The sequence below is a fragment of the Oncorhynchus nerka genome, linkage group LG12 (assembly GCF_034236695.1).
Source record: "Oncorhynchus nerka isolate Pitt River linkage group LG12, Oner_Uvic_2.0, whole genome shotgun sequence".
In the NCBI taxonomy this organism is placed as follows: Eukaryota; Metazoa; Chordata; class Actinopteri; order Salmoniformes; family Salmonidae; genus Oncorhynchus; species Oncorhynchus nerka.
Window position 1 is genome coordinate 25,088,549 of NC_088407.1, and position 24,107 is coordinate 25,112,655.

A 24,107-nucleotide genomic window follows, 5' to 3' on the forward strand; every position below is an offset into this window, starting at 1 on the left:
CACAACGTTTTCTTGTACGCAGATGACTTGCTTTTATACATCTCAGACCCTGAAGTGTGTGTCCCTGATATAGTAGACCTACTGCGTAGGTTTGGTGTGTTTTCTAGTTTTAAGGTTAATGTTTTCCTATTAATGAATTAGCTTTCCACATTCCACGGGACACTATTCCATTTCCTATGTCCAAGTCTGGCTTTAAATATTTAGGGGTCAATATCACCCATACCTTGTCTTCCCTCCATGAGGATAACTTTATTCCCCTGATAAGCAAACTTAAACTGGACTTTCAGAGATGGAGTATTCTCCATTTGACTTTCGCTAATAAATTGTGTCAAGATGAATGTATTGCCCAGATTTCTATATTTGTTCCAATGTCTTCCTCTTTTTCTACCAAAGTCTTTGATCACTTTAGTGGATAAGTGTGACTTTTATGGGGCGGTGGGAGTCCAAGAATACGTAAAGCATTCCTCCAGAGAGAGAAAACACATGGAGGACTAGGCCTTCATAACTGCATGTATTATTAATGGACAGCGAATATACAAAATATTGTTTACTGGCTTCGCACCCCAGTAACTGACTGGTGTCAACCAGAAGCAAACTCCTGTTTCTCTTCCTCTTCGTCAGCTGTAGTCACCTCCAATTTCCACTTACAGCGTCGCAATACACATCCAATCAAATTGTTGTCAATACTCTTAAAATGCTGGCTCAATTATGTGAACATTTTAAATTCTGTGATTTCTCTATTCAAGGTCCTATACAGTACATTCAGAAAGTATTCACACCCCTTCATTTTTTCCACAGTTTGTTACTTTACAGCTTTATTCTAAAATGGATTAAATAGTTTTTTCCCCCTCATCAATCTACACACAATATCTCATAATGACAAACCAAAAACAGGTTTAGACATATTTGCAAACTTATGAAAAAAAACTGAAATCACTGTCGTGTCTTTACTATCATTAAATTGAATTGATGTAAACCTCATATCTTAGGCTATTATAAAAACAGCGTTATGGTAAAGTGGCCACAGTCTCCCATGAGCTTCCCCAAGTTGTAACAAACGGACCAGTTCGTAGCTGGATTCTTCACCGATCTTTTATACTTTCTCCGGAACATGAAATTTGTTCGTACCTTAAGTTCTGTGAGGTGGAAGAAATTCCTTTTTGTGCTCTATGAAAATTTACTCTGCCTCTTATACTATGCGGCCATGTGGCAGGATCTTCTCAGGAATTTACGACCTCTCTCCACAGCAGCCTAGTTGAAGGAGGCAAGGGGGAGGCAGGGAGAGGGGGATGGGGCTTGCTATACCCAAAGAGGGCAACGTCATGACATCACATTTACATAAGTATTCAGACCCTTTATTCAGTACTTTGTTGAAGCATCTTTGGCAGTGATTACAGCCTCGAGTCATCTTGGGTATGACGCAACAAGCTTGGTACACCTGTATTTGGGGAGTTTCTCCCATTCTTCTCTGCAGATCCTCTTGAGCTCTGTCAGGTTAGATGGGGAGCGTCACTGAACTGCTGTTTTCAGGTCTCTCCAGAGATGTTTGATCGGGTTCAAGTCTGGGCTCAAAGACATTCAGAGACTTGTCCCGAAGCTGAAAACATCCCCACAGCATGATGCTGCCAACATCATGCTTCACAGTAGGGATGGTGCCAGGTTTCCTCCAGATGTGAAACTTGGCATTCTGAGTCCTTTATGTGCCTTTTGGCGAACTCCAAGCGGGGAATTTTTACTGAAGAGTGGCTTTCGTCTGGCCACTCTACCACAAACGCCTGACTGGTGGATTGGTGCAGAGATGGTTGTCCTTCTGGAAGGTTCTCCCATCTCCACAGAGGAACTCTGGAGCTCTGTCAGAGTGACAATCGGGTTCTTGGTCACCTCCCTGACCATGGCCCTTCACCCCCAATTACTCAGTTTGGCCAGTTGGCTCTAGGAAGAGTCTTGGTGGTTCCAAACTTCTTCCATTTAAGAATGATGGAGGCCGCTGTGTTCTTGGGGACCTTCAATGGTGCAGAAATGTTTTGGTACCCTTACCCATATCTGTGCCTCGACACAATCCTGTCTCGGAACTCTTTCGTCGACCTCATTACTTGGTGTTTGCTCTGACATGCACTGCCAACTGTGGGACCTTATTTAGACAAGTGTGTAGGCAAGTTGTAGAAACATCTCAAGGGTGATCAATGGAAACAGGATGCACCTGAGCTCAATTTCAAGTCTCATAGCAAATGGTCTGAATACTTAAAGATGAAGTCAGGAACTTTACATTAACAAACTATAGTTTTGGCAAGTCGGTTAGGACATCTACTTTGTGCATGACACAAGTAATTGTTCCAACAATTGTTTACAGACAGATTATTTAACATTAGAAGCTTCTGATAGGCTAATTGACATCATTTGAGTCAATTGGAGGTGTACCTGTGGATGTATTTCACAGCCTACCTTCAAACTCAGTGCCTCTTTACTTGACATCATGGGAAAATCAAAAGAAATCAGCCAAGACCTCTGGTTCATCCTTGGGAGCAATTTACAAACGCCTGAAGGTACCACGTTCATCTGTACAAACAATAGTACGCAAGTATAAACACCATGGGACCACCCAGCCGTCATACCGCTCAGGAAGGAGACGCGTTCTGTCTCCTAGTGATGAACGTATTTTGGTGCGTAAAGTGCAAATCAACAACAGCAAAGGACCTTATGAAGATCCTGGAGGAAACAGGCACAGAAGTATCTATATCCACAGTACAATGAGTCCCATATCGACATAACCTGAAAGGCCACTCAGCAAGGAAGAAGGCACTGCTCCAAAACTGCCATAAAAAAGCCAGACTACGGTTTGCAACTGCACATGGGGACAAAGATTGTACTTTTTGGAGAAATGTCCTCTGGTCTGATGAAACAAAAGTAGAACTGTTTGGCCATAATGTTTGGAGGAAAAAGAGGGAGGCTTGCAAGTCGAAGAACACCATCCCAACCGTGAAGCATGGGGGTGGTAGCATCATGTTGTGGGGGTGCTTTGCTGCAGGAGGGACTTGTGCACTTCACAAAATAGATGGCATCATGAGGCTGGAAAATTCTGTGGATACATTGAAGCAACATCTCAAGACATCAGTCAGGAAGTTAAAGCTTGGTCACAAATGGGTCTTCCAAATGGACAATGACCCCAAGCATACTTCCAAAGTTGTGGCAAAATGGTTTCAGGAAGACAAAGTCAAGGTATTGGAGTGGCCATCACAAAGCCCTGGCCTCAATCCTGTAGAAAATGTGTGGGCAGAACTTAAAAAGCGTGTGCGAGCAAAGAGGTCTACAAACCTGACTCAGTTACACCAGCTCTGTCAAGAGGAATGGGCCAACATTCACCCAACTTATTGTGGGAAGTTTGTGGAAGGCTTCCCGAAAAGTTTGACCCAAGTGAAACAATTTAAAGGCAATGCTACCAAATACTAACTGAGTGTATGTAAACTTCTGACACACTGGGAATGTGATGAAATAAATAAAAGCTGAAATAAATCATTCTCTCTACTATTATTCTGACATTTCACATTCTTAAAATAAAGTGGTGATCTTAACTGACCTAAGACAGGGAAGTTTTACTCTGATTAAATGTCAGGAATTGTGAAAAACTGAGTTTAAATGCATTTGGCTAAGGTGTACATAAAGTTCCGACTTCAACTGTATGTAAATAGGATATCTGTTTTTTATTTTTAATAAATACAAAAAATAAAAACTATTTTTGCTTTGTCATTATGGGGTATTGTGTGTAGATTGATCAGGAAAGTCAAGGGGTCTGAATACTTTCTGAATGCACTGTATGTAATAATCACCTCTTCCTTCCAGGCAAACTGGATGTATCTTTTAGGCTATGGCAGATGAATGGCCCTACTAAGTTTACTGACCTTTTATATTGATGACACCTATGCCAATTTCAATGACCTCACTATCAAATGTAATCTACCCCATTCAAATGTATTTACGTATTTCCAAATCTGACTCAAAGCCCCACCTTTCCAATTCTATCATCGGGTTAAAGGGATATTTTTTAGATAACCATGTCCCTTGATAACCCATCATTCAATCAAATCTGATTGTGGAAAAAGGAACTTGGTGGAGAGATCTGTGACAAAGTCTGTAATAGTGCCTGCCTTCGGGTAAATGGAAGCTCCTCTTGTGCCCGGCTCAGCCTTATACAGTTTAAGGTACTTCACTGTATCCATTCCAGTAAGTCCAGATTGTCCAAATTCTACCCAAATATTGATGGTACGTGTGATTGGTGTAAAATCTCCTTGCTGGACTTGACTCACATGTTCTGGTCCCCGCTTGGCAGACTATTGGTCCACTATTATTGATTTAAACCCCTTTCTGAAGCATGTAACATAGAGTTGCAGCCTCGCGCAGAAATGGCTATTTTTGGAGAACCAGACAGCAATAGTCGAACAGAGAGCTAGATGTCATTGTCTTTGCCTCCATGTTGGCCCGCAGAAGGATTTTATTGGATTGGAAATCTATCAATCCTCCCTTAGGCTGAAAGATTTGATGCTGTTCCTAAAATTGGAATAGAATTAAGTATACCATTCAGGGGTAAACTCATTTTATTCCACCTGGGACCCGATGATATCCTATTTTGAGCAGCTCCAAACACTTCCTACAGATTTGTGCTCTTGGCCCCACCCACCCCTTGAGGTTACTACTATATACCGTAGGCCTAGAAGGGAGGTAAACTAAATAAAACAATGCCATGCTGGTGGGTGGAAACTAAATAAAACAATGTCATGCTGGTGGGTGGTAACTAAATAAAACAATGCCATGCTGGTGGGTGGTAACTAAATAAAACAATGCCATGCTGGTGGGTGGAAACTAAATAAAACAATGCCATGCTGGTGGGTGGAAACTAAATAAAACAATGTCATGCTGGTGGGTGGTAACTAAATAAAACAATGTCATGCTGGTGGGTGGTAACTAAATAAAACAATGCCATGCTGGTGGGTGGTAACTAAATAAAACAATGCCATGCTGGTGGGTGGAAACTAAATAAAACAATGTCATGCTGGTGGGTGGTAACTAAATAAAACAATGCCATGCTGGTGGGTGGTAACTAAATACAACAATGTCATGCTGGTGGGAGGTAACTAAATAAAACAATGCCATGCTGGTGGGTGGTAACTAAATAAAACAATGTCATGCTGGTGGGTGGTAACTAAATAAAACAATGCCATGCTGGTGGGTGGTAACTAAATAAAACAATGCCATGCTGGTGGGTGGTAACTAAATAAAACAATGTCATGCTGGTGGGTGGTAACTAAATAAAACAATGCCATGCTGGTGGGTGGAAACTAAATAAAACAATGTCATGCTGGTGGGTGGTAACTAAATAAAACAATGCCATGCTGGTGGGTGGTAACTAAATAAAACAATGTCATGCTGGTGGGAGGTAACTAAATAAAACAATGCCATGCTGGTGGGTGGTAACTAAATAAAACAATGTCATGCTGGTGGGAGGTAACTAAATAAAACAATGCCATGCTGGTGGGAGGTAACTAAATAAAACAATGCCATGCTGGTGGGTGGGTGGTAACTAAATAAAACAATGACATGCTGGTGGGTGGAAACTAAATAAAACAATGTCATGCTGGTGGGTGGTAACTAAATAAAACAATGCCATGCTGGTGGGTGGTAACTAAATAAAACAATGCCATGCTGGTGGGTGGTAACTAAATAAAACAATGCCATGCTGGTGGGTGGTAACTAAATAAAACAATGCCATGCTGGTGGGTGGTAACTAAATAAAACAATGCCATGCTGGTGGGTGGTAACTAAATAAAACAATGCCATGCTGGTGGGTGGTAACTAAATAAAACAATGCCATGCTGGTGGGAGGTAACTAAATAAAACAATGCCATGCTGGTGGGTGGAAACTAAATAAAACAATGTCATGCTGGTGGGTGGTAACTAAATAAAACAATGCCATGCTGGTGGGTGGTAACTAAATAAAACAATGCCATGCTGGTGGGTGGTAACTAAATAAAACAATGCCATGCTGGTGGGTGGTAACTAAATAAAACAATGCCATGCTGGTGGGTGGTAACTAAATAAAACAATGCCATGCTGGTGGGTGGTAACTAAATAAAAGTGCCATGCGGGTGGGTGGTAACGTGCAAATAAAACCCAGCCCTGAAAAGAAACGTCGTCTGAAAAGTATTAGCACGTCATCTCAAAGGGGAAACCCTTTCACTTCGGATCTCCCACTTCAAACCCATATCATACTTTGACTAAAACAATGTTTTATTGGCTTAAATCATTGTGCAACATCATGGGTCAACTCTGGGGATTGTCTTTCAGCTGGAAAAAGTGCATTTTTGTTTTTGTGGGGCTTTAATGGAAGCAGTCTTCTGAATGAAGTTGAGGGGGTGCATTAGGTAAATGAAGAGACGTACTCGACAGCCTGGCTATGGACGTCTTTATGCGCCCCGCATCAGAATCACAGCATACAGTGTGTCATAACTAAACAGAAATATCATCACCTTGTTTATATACTTTGATTTCACCTGTTTAATAAGGCTCTTTTTTTTAAATGAATTTTGAACATGTTTTCTTCATCTCAAGTCTTGGGTTTCTTAATTCAATAAAGAAATGTAAAAGAAGACAACAGGTGCAAATGTTGCTATGCAGCCGAACTGACACCCAACTCCGAATGTTTCCCAGGGTTATTGGTCATGTGCTTCAGTGTACCTGGACTCAGGTACATCGACCAGAACATATACAAACCTTTCTTTGTTTTGAGGGTCAACCATGACACGTAGTCACAAGCAAGGCAGGAAGTTCACCTACATGAACCATTGTTACGTACTGCCCCTTTTATTTCAGGTGTTTTTCCAACAGAGCACCGCTCCGGCAAATCTATAAAACTATGATAACTGCTTTATAATCATTTAACAACTGATTTATCATTGAAAATCAACACACCGTCAACAAAATTGGTTTAGGACCAAAAATAATGACTCTCATCGTGGTCTGAGTGCGAGGAATAATACATTAAAATCCAATATGGATTTTTTTGGGGGGGGGTCGGTTCAATTGTTTGAAAGTCATCTTAAACTAACACTAGATATCTGCTCCCTCTGTGTCAGTCCAAACCAAGGCTACAACAAAATGGAGCACACACCTAACGCATACACAACACATTAGCTATCCTAACACATGCTCTCACTTATACACTCACTTCCAGGTCCATACCTATGCATGTCTTGTAATGTAGTTCAACCGTCTGGCCACTAGGCGTGCAGTGGCTAAAGCAACTCATTCCCACCACACCTCTCCACCTGGAAGGCAAGCATAGCTGTACCAATAGCTTATGATGAGGTCATGTAGCACAACCTACATGAACAGGACACCTACACACATTGTACGTAACGCAGTGTATACAGGGGGACATGTGACCCACCCGCAGTATGTGATTTTCTTATGAGGATAAGAGGTAGCCTGCTCCCAGATCTGTTTGTTCTGTCTAGTCAACTCCTAGTCGTGACAATGACCGTATTAGTTGGTAAGAGGGCAAAACCAGATCTGGGACTAGGCTAGATCAGAGGTATCTTAGGTTACATAAAGCCCTCGTTTCTCTATCCCCCTGTGATTTTGGGGCTACTGCTACAATACGGAAGTCAACAGGGAGTGAATATCCGGACTCCAGAAGTCACAAGGTTGTTTTTAAAGGTGCACTCTGTAACTTTAATTTCTGGTAAAAGTGTCCCTGCATTGTAGTTGCCATAGGGGGAAGTGGGAACGACAGATTCAGTCTTTAAGGTATCCTGCATCATCATACAGATATGCTGGTGTGGTAGACAGCTAACAAAGGCCTGCAGTTCTCATTGTCCCATTTGAATGTGGGAGAGAGACCATATAAACAACAGCACAGGGTAAGAATGCATCAGGAGCCCTGCTACAGTGTTCGCTTAGTGCTTTCACAGGTTTCAGCAGTCAAGACGCTACATAGACAACTCTATGACTTTGTTCTGAATGTCCATTGTCTACCCACTTCTGCACAACTTGGTTACATCCTGCACTGACAACACGGGGCTAATAGAACTAGAATCTGAATATATTCAAATGGTGTACGGTGAAGGTACAATACTAGCTGGTGGCCCCTTATCAACTTGCACCTGTTGTCTCTGGTGTTGTCACAAAGTCATTTCATTCACTCGAAAAAACAAACAAGAAACCTTATATTTACAAATATTTCTGCCTGTTTGTTTGTTCTTACACTTAAAAATGTACAGTTTTGCTCCTCTTTTTTGACGTGTCTCTATGTCACGCAACAATGTATTCCTCCACATTCCGAATGTTCAGAGAATGACAGGTACGTTGTTATGGTGATTGTGTGTCACCATGGCGCCCTCTTGTGTGTAAACCTATAAAATAGTCGAGGAAAAGAACAGAAAAAAATAAATAGCTTCTGTCGCTCTTCTACTGGTTGAAGTTCTGTTTTGTTGTATATGTACTAGTAGTAGTTTCCTCTGCGACATCACATGAATAAGTATAAAATAGTTCACTAGGATACAATGGCACAGCGACTCTTCATAGGACAGACTCCGATCCCTCCCATCGATGAAATAAGTCTGTCCACTGTCCCAGTTGACCAGTTACATCTCACAACCTCTCCCCTTTGTTTAAGGTGGTGATGATGACTTGGATGCTTTGAGTCTCTCTCCCAGGTTTCTTCTTCTAGTCCAAGAACACAGCTTGTGTTAAGTCTTCTCTCGCTCCCACTGACCACAACCCCAGTCCAGTCTATGTTACAGTATATTGTGCAGCTGATCATTTCCCCACCACACACTGTCTCTCTCAGTAGGCTAACACAGTCTGACTCTACCACTGTGTTCTCTCACATTCTCCCCGCAACTTCCATAGAAACCAAAGAAAAGTCTGAAGCTAAACACAAGCACAGACACAACATGGTCGCTAACGGTTTCCCATAGAGGATACAGTGCACTGTGGGTTCACACTCACAGCTCTACAGTTCTGTTAAGTGGGATTAATCATATTAACCCGTCGGCCCCCTCTACTGGCCATATTACAGCATTACAGTCGGGGACGTTCTCTATAGACTTTCCCTCGACTTTTATGTGTTTTCCCCTGTTAAAAAATAGAAAGAAAAACTAAAACCCAGCAACAACTGATCACTTTGTTGCCTCTTGGTCTAAGGTCCTCTCCCAGCTTTGTTATCAAAGACCATGGCCTGGCTGACAGACCCCCAGTCTTGCTCAGTGTGCTTAGAGTTACATATACAGCAGTAGAGCTAAGGGGTTGTGGGAGCAACAGAGTCAGCAGGGTGAGGGGTCGGGGATTAAGGGTCAGGAGATGCAGGGTTGAATGACTGTACACAGCAAAGTTATGAGTTTAAAAGTATGTGAGTTCTACTCAACTCTTCACATTCATGTAGCTATTACGCCTAGTTAGTTAAATGTTGGTGTTTACTGGTGGAGGAAAGGAGAAAGGGATAGGGAAAATAGAATGTGTGTGTAAGCAGTTGGAGAAATGTTATTTTGGAGTACGGTTCGCATCATGGGGATGAGCCTCTGAGTTGAGACGTCTGTCTCTCTCATTCACTCTCTCTTCTCTCCCTCTCTGTCTCCCTCCATCATTCTCCATGCACTCTAATTACCCATGCCCCGGTGAAGCTGTGCTGACATGTACGTACACACACACACACCCACGCACGCACGCACGCACACCCACACACCCACGCACACACCCACCCACACACACACCCACGCATGCACACACATCCACGCACGCACGCACACACACACACACACACACCCACGCATGCACACACATCCACGCACGCACGCACACACACACACACACACCCACGCATGCACACACATCCACGCACGCACGCACGCACGCACACACACACACACACACCCACATCAAACAGAATATGCATGTGCTGGAAATAGAGGTGAAGATAGGACAGAATGTGTGAAAGAAGGAGGGAGAGTGAGAACTGCCCGTCCTTTTCTTTCCTTTCTACTAACAGAATTAGGAAAGTAACATTCTATGAGCCTCCAAGACTTGAGTACTGTATGTACCTTCAATATCTCTACCTGCAGCACCCTATCCCCTACATAGTACACTTCTTGTGACCAGATCATAATGGACACCAATACCTCTAGGGCACCCTATCCCCTACATAGTACACTTCTTTTGACCAGATTATAATGGACACCAATACCTCTAGAAATGTGTCCAAAACAACACACTAATGCCTATAAGGCACTACTTTTTGCCTGACTGGCCAGAAGTAGTGCACTAGGGAATAGGATGCCATTTCAGTGGCAGATTATGGCTTCCATGCCTGCCATAATGACTCACAGAGAGACAGGGGCCCAGGGCTCAGTGGATGGCCTGGTTATTACGAGACAAAGACAGAGCTGCTAGAGTGGCACCAATATCTCACATTACATAAGAGGGGCCCTCAGGGGCCCTGGCCTGATGATAGCAGAGCAGGGAGAGAGGGGTCTCTGTGTGACTGATATGTGGTCGCATTGGTTTGCACCTGCTTTGTATGAAATGTGTTGTAAGAATAAAGGTTGTTTTGATTTACTGGGGTAGTTGATTTGGTTGGGGTAGCATGTGGTCTATAGTGCAATAGTAGACAGTAAGCAATGAACATGGGAGATGGTGATGATACGCAATGTGTTGTATATTCAAGGTGTATGATCATTATTTTATTCATGTTTGTTCCAGTCAGGTTCTTCTTGTTGTAAAGGATAATTGTGCAAATCAAAGAAGCATCCGTGCAGTTTTTTTTAATTGCCTCCATTTTTTGTTTTTTGAAGAATAAAATAGGAAGAAAAAGCATATGAAATAGAGATAGAAATGGTTTAAAACAGGAGAAGTGTGGAAACATTGACTATCCAGTGTCCTTCCCCCATCATCATTTAAAAAAATAATTCATGCATAGATCCCCCACTGAGAAAGCCATTTATATATCTTCTTCTTTGTACACATTTATATATAACTATATATCTATACACTTAAACTTCTTTCCACAAAAAAAAATAAGAACTGAAAGCAACAATCAAACAATCAAAGAAAAAAGCACACAAGATAGGCCAAATTGGCACTTTTCATGAACACAGTCAGTAGGCTATCTTGATACAGCTCCACACTCTTGATTCTCTCTCAGTTCCCTCCTATGGGAAAACAACACAGTACTTGGCACCAAGAATGCTGGTAGAAAGACGATATCAGAATATCAATATTTTCATGATAGATGCTAACTGTATGTACTGTACGCCTTGTATGAAAAAGACTCCCAACAATTCCTAAGGGTGGGCTGAGGGGTTCATTTGAGGGGGGTTTAGAACTACAGAGGGAACGAGATGGATGTAGAAAAGAGAAAACACTATATCAAGTAAGCAGATGACATGAGTAGAGAGATAGAGGTTTTCCAATATATCAGAGGTCACTTTACCCAACACCCCAAAAAACTATCTCCAACCCTATTACAGCACAGAAACGGATAAAAAGGAGGATGTAAAATCAACAAAATGAAAAGCACAGTAAGAGGATTGTCCTCTGGCAAGGTCTAGGGGCTGTCAGAGTCAGAGAATACGAGACCCCATCAAAATAGTTTCTAAATGTCTCAATGTCCCCCCTTAACATCTGCTGCCCCTGCAGTTCAGCTGCACTTCCACTTAACCTCAACAGGTGGCACTGTAGGAAGTACACAGCATCAGGGCAGCAGGCTGACGGTTGGAGAAACAGAGAGTAAGAGAGAGAGAGAGATATCCATATAGAGGGAGCCAGAGAGCGTAGTACTTGGTCCACTGGTCCCCCAGGGGGAGCTCTAGCTTTACTATACGCGTGTGGTGGAGTGGGGGTGGGGCAGGGTGTTGTTGTGGCCGGTGCTGGGGAAGGTATTGAAGGGGTGGAGGGGCTGCATGCCGGTGATGGTGCTGGGGATCATAGTGATGGTGTTGGGGGTCATGAGGGGCACATCGTCCGGGGCCCTCCGCAGGGCCAGAGTATAGTCGGGCGGGCAGGCGGGCCGCAGGATGTCGTGGGGCCGGAGGGGCTCCATGTCGTGGTGCGGGTCATGCTCCGAGTGCTTCATCTGCAGGGACATGATCTCTTCCTCCTGGCTGTGCGCCAGGTCGTTGGAGGGCCCGCCGTGGCGCTGCGGGGAGAGCCGGTGGCGCCGCATCTCCTGCCGCTTGTCCCGCTTGTAGTAGAGCGCAGCGAATGCCAGGATGTTGAGGAAGAGTAGCGACGCCCCCACCGCCACTGTCACCGACAGCTCTGTGGAATAATCCCGTGTGTCACCGGGGAAGAGGTCCAGTCTGGGCCGCTCTGATCCATAGGGCTCCACGGGGTCAGGGAATGTGGGGTAGGGGTGGCCTGTGGTGCGGGGTTTGGGCTTCCAGGGGACCCCGGGGGGGCGGGTGCTGCCTGGAGGTAGCCTGGTGGTGGGGGGGAATTCATCATGGAGGGAATGTAGGTGAGGGACCAGCTCCAGCCAGAAGGCCACCTTGTTGGCTCGGTAGTTGTCCCTGACGCGGGGCTTCAGACCGATGTGGAGGTACTGCTTGTCCTTGGAGTTGAACTTGGTCCAGATGACCTCCTCGAAGCGGTTGGGCTTGGTGTGGATGAACTTGGTGTCCTGAGGCACCGGCAGGTTGGGGTCCCTGGAGGAGAAATGAATACCAATCTCATTTAAATTATGTCAATCAAAGGTATTCCAAAGTTATTACACACAGACACTATATAGTATATTTCACTGTTAAACAACCTCTTGAATTTGACATTAAAACATAAAATAAAAAAAACTCAAAATCGCAATACATTTCATAGCTTCTTACATATAGTTGAAGTCGGAAGTTTACATACACCTTAGCCAAAAATATTTAAACTCAGTTTTTCACAATTCCTGACATTTAATCCTAGTAAAAATTCCCTGTTTTAGGTCAGTTAAGATCACTATGACACGCCCTGACCATAGAGAGCCTTGTTATTCTCTATTTTGGTTAGGTTGGGGTGTGACTAGGTGGGGTGTTCCTATCTAGGTTAATTATTTCTATGTTGGCCTGGTATGATTCCCAATAAGAGGCAGCTGTTTATCGTTGTCTCTGATTGGGGATCATATATTTAGGCAGCCATCTTCCCACTGGTTCTTGTGGGATCTTGTTTGTGTGTAGTTGCCTGTGAGCACTCCATGACTTCATGTTTCCTTTGCTGTTTATTGCTTTGTGAGTTTCCTTTATTAAACATGTGGTACCCAAAACGTTAGTCTGAGTATATTTCCAGTTCCTACGATGATCGTGACACACCACTTTATTTTAAGAATGTGAAATGTCAGAATAATAGTAGAGAGAATGATTTATTTCAGCTTTTATTTATTTCATCACATTCCCAGTGGGTCAGAAGTTTACATACACTCAATTAGTATTTGGTAGCATTGCCTTTAAATTGTTTAACTTGGGTCAAACGTTTCAGGGAGCCTTCCACAATAAGTTGGGTGAATTTTGGCCCATTCCTCCCGACAGAGCTGATGTAACTGAGTCAGGTTTGTAGGCCTCCATGCTCGCACACGTTTTTTCAGTTCTGCACATACATTTTCCATAGGATTGAGGTCTGGGCTTTGTGATGGCCACTCCAATACCTTGACTTTGTTGTCCTTAAGCCATTTTGCCACAACTTTGGAAGTATGCTTGGGGTCATTGTCCATTTGGAAGACCCATTTGTGACCAAGCTTTAACTTCCTGACTGATGTCTTGAGATGTTGCTTCAATATATCCACCAAATTTTCCATCCTCATGATGCCATCTATTTTGTGAAGTGCACCAGTCCCTCCTGCAGCAAAGCACCCCCACAACATGATGCTGCCACCCCCGTGCTTCACGGTTGGGATGGTGTTCTTCGGCTTGGAAGCCTCCCCCTTTTTCCTCCAAACATAACGATGATCATTATGGCCAAACAGTTATATTTTAGTTTCATCAGACCAGAGGACATTTCTCCAAAAAGTGCGATATTTGTCCTCATGTGCAGTTGCAAACCGTAGTCTGGCTTTTTATGACGGTTTTGGAGCAGTGTCTTCTTCCTTGCTGAGCGGCCTTTCAGTTTATGTCGATACAGGATTTGTTTGACTGTGGATATATAGATACTTTTGTACCTGTTTTCTCCAGCATCTTCACAAAAGTCCGTTCATCTTTGGGAGACAGAACGCGTCTCCTTCCTGAGCGGTATGACAGCTGGGTGGTCCCATGGTGTTTATACTTGCGTACTATTGTTTGTACAGCTGAACGTGGTACCTTCAGGCGTTTGGAAATTGCTCCCAAGGATGAACCAGACTTGTGGAGTTCTACAAAGGTCTTGGCTGATTTCTTTTGATTTACCCATGATGTCAAGCAAAGAGGCACTGAGTTTGAAGGTAGGCCTTGAAATACATCCACAGGTACACCTCCAATTGACTCAAATGATGTCAATTAGTCTATCAGAAGCTTCTAAAGCCATGACATCATTTTCTGACATTTTCCAAGCTGTTTAAAGGCACAGTCAACTTAGTGTATGTAAACTTCGAACCCACTGGAATTGTGATACAGTGAAATATAAGTGAAATAATCTGTCAGTAAGTTAAATAATCTGTCAGGAAACAATAGTTTGTGTCATGCACAAAGTAGATGTCTTAACCGACTTGCCAAAACTATAGTTTTAATGACTCCAACCTAAGTGTATGTAAACTTCCGACTTCAACTGTGTAGTCGGGGGTGAAAATAGATAAAATGCTATTCCTGATGTGGCACCTCCTATGTGTGCACATGCTTGCATGACAACAATTGCATGACCATTAGTTGTTTATGGGCCTAATCATAGAATTACCTATAGAATCCCTATTCATTCAATAGGATCTCTGTGGGCGTAGTCCTAAAGTTTTGTCATTTCACTTTTAAAATGTATGACCTTTTATTGTGGCATAAACACAACCAGTCATGATGTTTTAATCTGATTGTCCAACGATCAGTTCACAAGGCTTCTGTAAACCTGGCTACCTGCTCGTATTCATTCACTCTAAAATAATTCCTGCATCCATGCAGTGCACTGTGCACATGATATGAGGAATAGAAAGAAACACCTGTAACAAAACCCCAAAAGTCTAATGAATGACGTTCAGTGATTGTCCTCCCTTAGGCCTACACTTGTAACCTGAATTGATGCAGCCACTATCCACAAATGTCTCGGTCTTGGCTAAGTCTGCCTTTGCAAAATGTCAGTGTTTTTTCAAACCACACAGCATTTTGGAGCGTATTTCACACGTTTTCAAGTCCATTCACACATTTTTCATGTGACTAACATACGGTAATGATAAATAATAGTTTAATAGCCTACAGTTTTCATGGCATTGTTGCTTTAATTATTGTGATAGTCTCATGTTTAACCGGTATGGGTACCCCCACTATTTATTTTGCTGGTACTTCGTACCAGACAATACCAGCTTCCTTTCACCCCTGCATAGAGTATGATACACTTGTTCTGGCTGGAAATCATAGACTTAGGGCTCGATTCAATCCGTATCGCTGAAGTTCAGCGGTATAGTGCAATTTACATTTAAAGGCTAAATTCCTGCCTAGCGGAGACTGCATTCACCCCTTAAGGTTGATGTCCACGTCCCCATAAATTGGATGTGTCTCAATCTACCACATACGCCGATTTTGCACTTTCACATCTGCCGTGAAAGGTGACAGAGCTAGAGTGGTGTTTGTCAGACCATGAGACATCTGGGGTGAAAGGTGACAGAGCTAGAGCGGTGTATGTCAGACCATGAGACATCTGCGGTGAAAGGTGACAGAGCTAGAGTGGTGTATGTTAGACCATGAGACTGCGGTGAAAGGTGACAGAGCTAGAGTGGTGTATGTCAGACCATGAGACATCTAGGGTGAAAGGTGACAGAGCTAGAGCGGTGTATGTCAGACCATGAGACATCTGCGGTGAAAGGTGACAGAGCTAGATTGGTGTATGTCAGACCATGAGACATCTGCGGTGAAAGGTGACAGAGCTAGAGTGGTGTATGTCAGACCATGAGACATCTGGGGTGAAAGGTGACAGAGCTAGAGTGGTGTTTGTCAGACCATGAGACATCTGCGGTGAAAGGTGACAGAGCTAGAGTGGTGTATGTCAGACCATGAGACATCTGCGGTGAAAGGTGACAGAGCTAGAGTGGTGTATGTCAGACCATGAGACATCTGGGGTGAAAGGTGACAGAGCTAGAGTGGTGTATGTCAGACCATGAGACATCTGCGGTGAAAGGTGACAGAGCTAGAGTGGTGTATGTCAGACCATGAGACATCTGGGGTGAAAGGTGACAAAGCTAGAGTGGTGTTTGTCAGACCATGAGACATCTGCGGTGAAAGGTGACAGAGCTAGAGTGGTGTATGTCAGACCATGAGACATCTGCGGTGAAAGGTGACAGAGCTAGAGTGGTGTATGTCAGACCATGAGACATCTGCGGTGAAAGGTGACAGAGCTAGAGTGGTGTATGTCAGACCATGAGACATCTGCGGTGAAAGGTGACAGAGCTAGAGTGGTGTATGTCAGACCATGAGACATCTGCGGTGAAAGGTGACAGAGCTAGAGTGGTGTATGTCAGACCATGAGACATCTGGGGTGAAAGGTGACAGAGCTAGAGTGGTGTATGTCAGACCATGAGACATCTGGAAATCGGTCTTCTCACAAAATCATTTGTAGTGTAGTGTTTACTCTCTGACGGACGCCCACAAGCCTCACAAGACTCGCCTGAAGGTCCCCCGGCACCAGTTGAATTGTTTTTATGGAAGTACATATGGAGACTGTTTAGTGCCAAATATAGGGGGTTAAACACATGTAAAAACAAATAACAAATGTTTCCTGATCTTTCTTATATCTCTCAGATGTAGGACAGACGCTTCAGAACAAACTTCCTTCAGATTTTGTTTTGGGGACTATCTGTTGTTTCATGTAGTGAATATGTTATTCAATGTGTTTGTTTGGGCTAATAGCAGTAAGGACTATCTGTTATTCAGTGTGTTTCTATGGGCTAAGAGCAGTAAGGACTATCTGTTATTCAGTGTGTTTGTTTGGGCTAATAGCAGTAAGGACTATCTGTTATTCAGTGTGTTTGTTTGGGCTAAGAGCAGTAAGGACTATCTGTTATTCAGTGTGTTTGTTTGGGCTAAGAGCAGTAAGGACTATCTGTTATTCAGTGTGTTTCTATGGGCTAATAGCAGTAAGGACTATCTGTTATTCAATGTGTTTCTATGGGCTAAGAGCAGTAAGGACTATCTGTTATTCAATGTGTTTCTATGGGCTAAGAGCAGTAAGGACTATCTGTTATTCAATGTGTTTGTTTGGGCTAAGAGCAGTAAGGCCCAAAATGATTTTTCATCAAATTTTTTGGGATACTTCAAAAATCGAAATCCTTGGTATGACCTTAAAACAATTCCATATAGCTTAGTGGAACCCCCGGCTTAGACAGGGCTTAGATTCTTATAGGTTAGCTGCAGTTTGGCTCAATCGGAAATAACCTTTAAATTTCAAGCGCATTATAGTGCTGAATTTTGGCGATACGGTTTGAATTGAGCCCTAAATTACATAGTCCTCAAGAGCAGAGAGAGCAAACCAAACAAAGCCCCATTCTTTCCACCTTCTACCCTCTACCGTTCACTACCTACCCCGTCTTAGCAAAGTTTGTCCAGTACGTCATGACTACAGCACTGAGCATGACATCATTCTTAGAGAAGTTGCAGGGGAAGAGGTCGGTGGCTCCGATCATGGGAACCCCGAACACGTAGGGGATCTCATCCCCGTGGGCTGCGTCCGCCCACTCCGGCCGTGTCTCCGTCTGACAGTGGTGGTAGAAGGTGTAGAAGTAAACGGGAGACTGGAACTCGGCGTGCAGTTTGGCCGTGGCCACCGCTGGCGCCACCCACTGGTGGTCCGTGAACAGGGCGAGGAGGGTTTTTCTCCTCATGTCTCCGTTGTCACGGTCGGCCCAGTCAGTGTACATGAACTTAATGGTCTCTCTCAGGATGTCCTTACCTAGAGGGGAGGAGAGGGAGGAGGGTGGTGGGAGGAGAGGGAGAGTGGGGAGAGGGGAGGGAGAGAGGTTGGACACAAGAGAGAGTGAAAATTCAAGAGAGGGAAGTTGAGAAAGAGAGATACAGACGAAGCCAGAAGATGAGCGAAAGGGAGAGAGTGAGGGGAAGAGAAATAGAGAGTATAGAAAGGGAGAGAGTGAGGGAAAGAGAAATAGAGAGAGAGAGTACAGAAAGGGAGAGAAAAGGAAAGAGAAATAGAGAGAGTATAGAAAGGCAGAGAAAGGGAGGGAAAGAGAAATAGAGATAGAGAGCATAGAAAGGGAGAGAAAGGGAAAGAGAAATAGAGATAGAGAGTATAGAAAGGGAGAGAAAGGGAGGGAAAGAGAAATAGAGATAGAGAGTATAGAAAGGGAGAGAAATGGAAAGAGAGATATAGATAGAGAGTATAGAAATGCAGAGAAAGGGAGGGAAAGAGAAATAGAGATAGAGAGCATAGAAAGGGAGAGAAAGGGAAAGAGAAGTATAGAAAGGGAGAGAAATAGAGAGAGAGAGTATAGAAAGGGAGAGAAAGGGAAAGAGAGATATAGAGTATAGAAAGGGAGAGAAAGGGAAAGAGATAGAGAGTATAGAAAGGGAGAGAAAGAGAAATAGAGAGAGAGAGTATAGAAAGTGAGAGAAAGGGAAAGATAGATTGAGAGTATAGAACGGGAGAGAAAGGGAAATAGAGATAGAGAGTATAGAGATAGAGAGTATAGAAAGGGAGAGAAAGGTAAATAGAGATAGAGAGTATAGAAAGGGAGAGAAAGGGAGATAAAAGGAGGGAAAGGGAAATAGAGATAGAGAGTATAGAAATAGAGATAGAGAGTATAGAAAGGGAGAGAAAGGAAAAGAGAAATATAGATAGAGAGTATAGAAAGGGAGAGAAAGGGAAAGAGAGATAGAGAGTATAGAAATAGAGATAGAGAGTATAGAAAGGGAGGGAAAGGGAAAGAGAGATAGAGAGTATAGAAAGGGAGATAAAGGGAAATAGAGATAGAGAGTATAGAAAGGGAGATAAAGGGAAATAGAGATAGAGAGTATAGAAAGGGAGATAAAGGGAAAGAGAGATAGAGAGTATAGAAAGGGAGATAAAGGGAAATAGAGATAGAGAGTATAGAAAGGGAGATAAAGGGAAATAGAGATAGAGAGTATAGAAAGGGAGATAAAGGGAAAGAGAGATAGAGAGTATAGAAAGGGAGGGAAAGGGAAATAGAGATAGAGAGTATAGAAAGGGAGATAAAGGGAAAGAGAGATAGAGAGTATAGAAAGGGAGATAAAGGGAAATAGAGATAGAGAGTATAGAAAGGGAGATAAAGGGAAATAGAGATAGAGAGTATAGAAAGGGAGATAAAGGGAAAGAGAGATAGAGAGTATAGAAAGGGAGGGAAAGGGAGGGGTCAGACAAAAAGGCACATGATAGCGAATTGAAGTTTAAAGAGACATTTTTACCAAATAGTAAACCACAGAAGTTGGCTATGAGACATCATTCCTCTCTAGAGGTTATGTATTATATTGTTATGATATTATTATTCTTGTTATTTGATTCTTACACCGTTATTATATTGTTACTTTACTCAATAAAAAGCTGCACATGAATTAGTATGGGTATTTTGGTATTTTATTAGGATCCCCATTAGCTGTTGCGATAGCGGCAGTTATCGTCCACACCGTGTTGATTAAAAAAAAACTCACTTGAAGAGTTCCATGAAATCATGGCTCTATATAATACGTTTTCTTTCATTTTTTTCTGGAATTGGGAAGTGTGAAAAGACCCCTGGTGGTATGTCTGGTGGGGTAAGTGTTAGAGCTTTTTCTAGGTCCTTTTTTGCAGCACTTGACCATATGACTGGACAAGAATCAAGATAAGATAAAACTAGAGCCTGCAGGACTTGCTTTGTGGAGTGTGGTGTCCAAAAAGCAGACCATCTCTTTATCACGGACAGACCTCTACCCATCTTCACAACCATTGAATCAATATGTTTTGACAATGACAGTTTACAATTAGTAGGGATATAGAGACCATTACCCTCAGGATATCCATAGAGATTGTCCACAAAGTTAGAGATGGTGTAGTCGAACGCTGCAGCTGAGATCCCATCATTGTCTTCACTGTCATCTACAAACTTCAGCCCCTCTCCCTGGTTCACTCCAATCAGGATGTCATAGTTCAGGAACTCCCCCTTGTGGCAAAACGAGGGAAGGACATGTTAGGTATGTAGACACATTAGAAGTGCATGAGATTTTGCTGCCTCATAACATTTTAAGCACTTTGGGCTCCTTGAAAAGCACTATTACCACCAAAAAGCATAACATATAAACCTGTCTTAAATTACACTTAACCATTATAGTAATGTCTTATCATAACCTTAATCTTTTTACGTTACTCTTGGTAACCCTGGCACTGAGATTTCATCAGAACCAATAGAACACGTCTCTGCGGTCAGAGAGCCATGACTAATATAGCCACACTAACCTCCACCCCATCCCCACCCCCAACAATACACCCGCCCCCTGCTCCTTACTCCCACCTGCTGCATGAGTATCTCAGGGTCGTCCGGCACCACGTCTCCGTCCACTACGGGTCCGAAGGCGATGTGGTAGCGGGCCGGCTGGATGTCCTGATCCACCAGCTCCCTGAAGTTCTTCTTCCTCAGGCAGTCCACCAACTCTGCCGTCTCTGAGTGGCTGCAGCCTACCTTCCGGGCTAGGATCTTGGTGTACTTGAGGGGCTGGTAGTTGACCGACCAGCTGGAGATGGCTGAGCCACTCTGGGCTATGGCCCTCTGGAACAACCCTGGAGGGCAGAGAGTGGAAGGAGAAGTTAGACGAGTGGATCTGAAAGGAGGAGGTTTTATGAACGTCCAATGTAATATCAGGAGCAGGACAAAACAAGAAAAAAGGTGAGCGGATATTCCCTTTTTTTTGTCTGAAAATTGAATGCGGCCCAAAGTGTACTGTACATGTTCGATTACTACAGTGGCAGCCAAGGTTGTGTCTCTATAGTCTAAAGTGGCTTTCTTCTCCTTGTCTACTTTCCTTCCAGAAAAGATAAGATAATTTTCTAAAGAATACTTAGTTAGGTGGTGAATGTTTGTTCCATTTTCCCTCCGCGGATTTCTCTATTTTCCCTCTCTTAGTCACTGTAAAAAAAAATCAGATAGAAAGTAATGCGCTTTAAAGTCCATAGTTGAGATGATACTGTATGAGATTCAGCCCGGACTGGGGAATCGATGGGGGACTGCACAGTCTGTCTCTTATTAAAGAAACACATTTCCTTCCTCTTTTCTACAGATTTCTCTTTCCTTTTTCTCTCTTTGTCTGTCCTGCGGTGAAAACGAACTACTGTGGTGCCTCGTTACAGGGGGGAGCTCTCATTCTTTCCCCTCTTCCTCCTTCGTATTGCTCTATTCCTCCACACTCCTTCCCTCTCCTGCAGATTCCTGGTGAATAATTAAGCAGTGACGCAGAGCAGAGCCTCTTTCCCAGGGAAGACTATTAGGGAGCGCGTGGCTCAGCCGACCTGCTACTTCAGCATTACTCCTCATAGTGGGGGGAAGTAAGAGGGGGAGAGGGGAGAGGAAGTAAGTGAGAGAAAGTATGAGAAAGGGGAGAGAGGTGACTCATCTATATTTCATCCTAAATCCTAATCAGTTTCTCTCTTTCCTCCTTCCTCTCTCTCTCAGTGCATCTTCCCTTCCGCTACCTCCCCCCTCTTCTCCCCTCTCCTCCCTTTCCCACTCTCATCATACCGATCTGTATCCCCCTTCCCCCTCCTCTCTCCCTCGCCTCTCATCCACCTCTCCTCCATAAACACATGTATCATGCCACAGTTGATTTGTTGAGTGGTGGGATGACATGACTGCTGTTCCCCGTGGGGAGCGAGAGTGTTCCTTACCTGGCACCCCGGGAGCTTTGAGTGACAGGTGGAGGAGTTGTAGTCTGGAGGGCTGGTGTTAGATGACGATGAGGACGGTGATTAAGATGAAGATGGGTTTGACAGCAGAGAGAACTGGTTTTAATGAATGGGTGAGTGGCAGCAGAGGAGATGAGTCAATGATGAGACAAGAGAGGAGGAGAGGACATGTAGGTTAGGGTAGGAGAGGACATGTAGGCTAGGGTAGGAGAGGAGAGGACATGTAGGTTAGGGTAGGAGAGGACATGTAGGTTAGGGTAGGAGAGGAGAGGACATGTAGGTTAGGGTAGGAGAGGAGAGGACATGTAGGTTAGGGTAGGAGAGGAGAGGACATGTAGGTTAGGGTAGGAGAGGACATGTAGGAGAGGAGAGGACATGTAGGTTAGGGTAGGAGAGGAGAGGACATGTAGGTTAGGGTAGGAGAGGACATGTAGGTTAGGGTAGGAGAGGAGAGGACATGTAGGTTAGGTAGGAGAGGAGAGGACATGTAGGTTAGGGTAGGAGAGGAGAGGACATGTAGGTTAGGGTAGGAGAGGACATGTAGGTAAGGGTAGGAGAGGAGAGGACATGTAGGTTAGGGTAGGAGAGGAGAGGACATGTAGGTTAGGGTAGGAGAGGACATGTAGGTTAGGGTAGGAGAGGAGAGGACATGTAGGCTAGGGTAGGAGAGGAGAGGACATGTAGGCTAGGGTAGGAGAGGACATGTAAGTTAGGTAGGAGAGGAGAGGACATGTAGGTTAGGGTAGGAGAGGAGAGGACATGTAGGCTAGGGTAGGAGAGGACATGTAAGTTAGGTAGGAGAGGAGAGGACATGTAGTTTAGGGTAGGAGAGGAGAGGACATGTATGTTAGGGTAGGAGAGGAGAGGACATGTATGTTAGGGTAGGAGAGGACATGTATGTTAGGGTAGGAGAGGAGAGGACATGTAGGTTAGAGGAGGAGAGGACATGTATGTTAGGGTAGGTGAGGACATGTAAGTTAGGGTAGGAGAGGAGAGGACATGTAGGTTCGGGTAGGAGAGGAGAGGACATGTATGTTAGGGTAGGAGAGGACATGTAAGTTAGGGTAGGAGAGGAGAGGACATGTAGTTTAGGGTAGGAGAGGAGAGGACATGTAAGTAAGGGTAGGAGAGGAGAGGACATGTAGGTTAGGGTAGGAGAGGAGAGGACATGTAGGTTAGGGTAGGAGAGGAGAGGATATGTATGTTAGGGTAGGAGAGGACATGTAAGTTAGGGTAGGAGAGGAGAGGACATGTAGGTTAGAGGAGGAGAGGACATGTATGTTAGGGTAGGAGAGGACATGTAAGTTAGGGTAGGAGATGAGAGGACATGTAGGTTAGGGTAGGAGAGGAGAGGACATGTAGGTTAGGGTAGGAGAGGAGAGGACATGTAGGTTAGGGTAGGAGAGGACATGTAGGAGAGGAGAGGACATGTAGGTTAGGGTAGGAGAGGAGAGGACATGTAGGTTAGGGTAGGAGAGGACATGTAGGTTAGGGTAGGAGAGGAGAGGACATGTAGGTTAGGGTAGGAGAGGAGAGGACATGTAGGTTAGGGTAGGAGAGGACATGTAGGAGAGGAGAGGACATGTAGGTTAGGGTAGGAGAGGAGAGGACATGTAGGTTAGGGTAGGAGAGGACATGTAGGTTAGGGTAGGAGAGGAGAGGACATGTAGGTTAGGGTAGGAGAGGAGAGGACATGTAGGTTAGGGTAGGAGAGGAGAGGACATGTAGGTTAGGGTAGGAGAGGACATGTAGGTTAGGGTAGGAGAGGAGAGGACATGTAGGTTAGGGTAGGAGAGGAGAGGACATGTAGGTTAGGGTAGGAGAGGACATGTAGGTTAGGGTAGGAGAGGAGAGGACATGTAGGCTAGGGTAGGAGAGGAGAGGACATGTAGGCTAGGGTAGGAGAGGACATGTAAGTTAGGGTAGGAGAGGAGAGGACATGTAGGTTAGGGTAGGAGAGGAGAGGACATGTAGGCTAGGGTAGGAGAGGACATGTAAGTTAGGGTAGGAGAGGAGAGGACATGTAGTTTAGGGTAGGAGAGGAGAGGACATGTATGTTAGGGTAGGAGAGGAGAGGACATGTA

The 24,107-nt window shown here is 44.1% G+C and overlaps 1 protein-coding gene across 1 annotated transcript in view; it reads right to left on the bottom strand.

Moving 5' to 3' along the window:
- Nucleotides 1–10,793: 10,793 nt before the first annotated feature.
- LOC115139063 (neuroligin-2-like) overlaps nt 10,794–24,107 on the bottom strand; it is a 344,275-nt gene continuing 330,961 nt past the window's right edge. Inside the window, exons 6-9 of the mRNA XM_065025419.1 lie at nt 20,639–20,904; nt 20,137–20,290; nt 17,706–18,072; nt 10,794–12,689 (exon numbers count right to left, since the gene is read on the bottom strand). Of these exons, the coding sequence (XP_064881491.1) occupies nt 11,861–12,689; nt 17,706–18,072; nt 20,137–20,290; nt 20,639–20,904 (1,616 nt within the window). The 3' untranslated portion in view covers nt 10,794–11,860. The remainder of the gene's footprint in view (nt 12,690–17,705; nt 18,073–20,136; nt 20,291–20,638; nt 20,905–24,107) is intronic.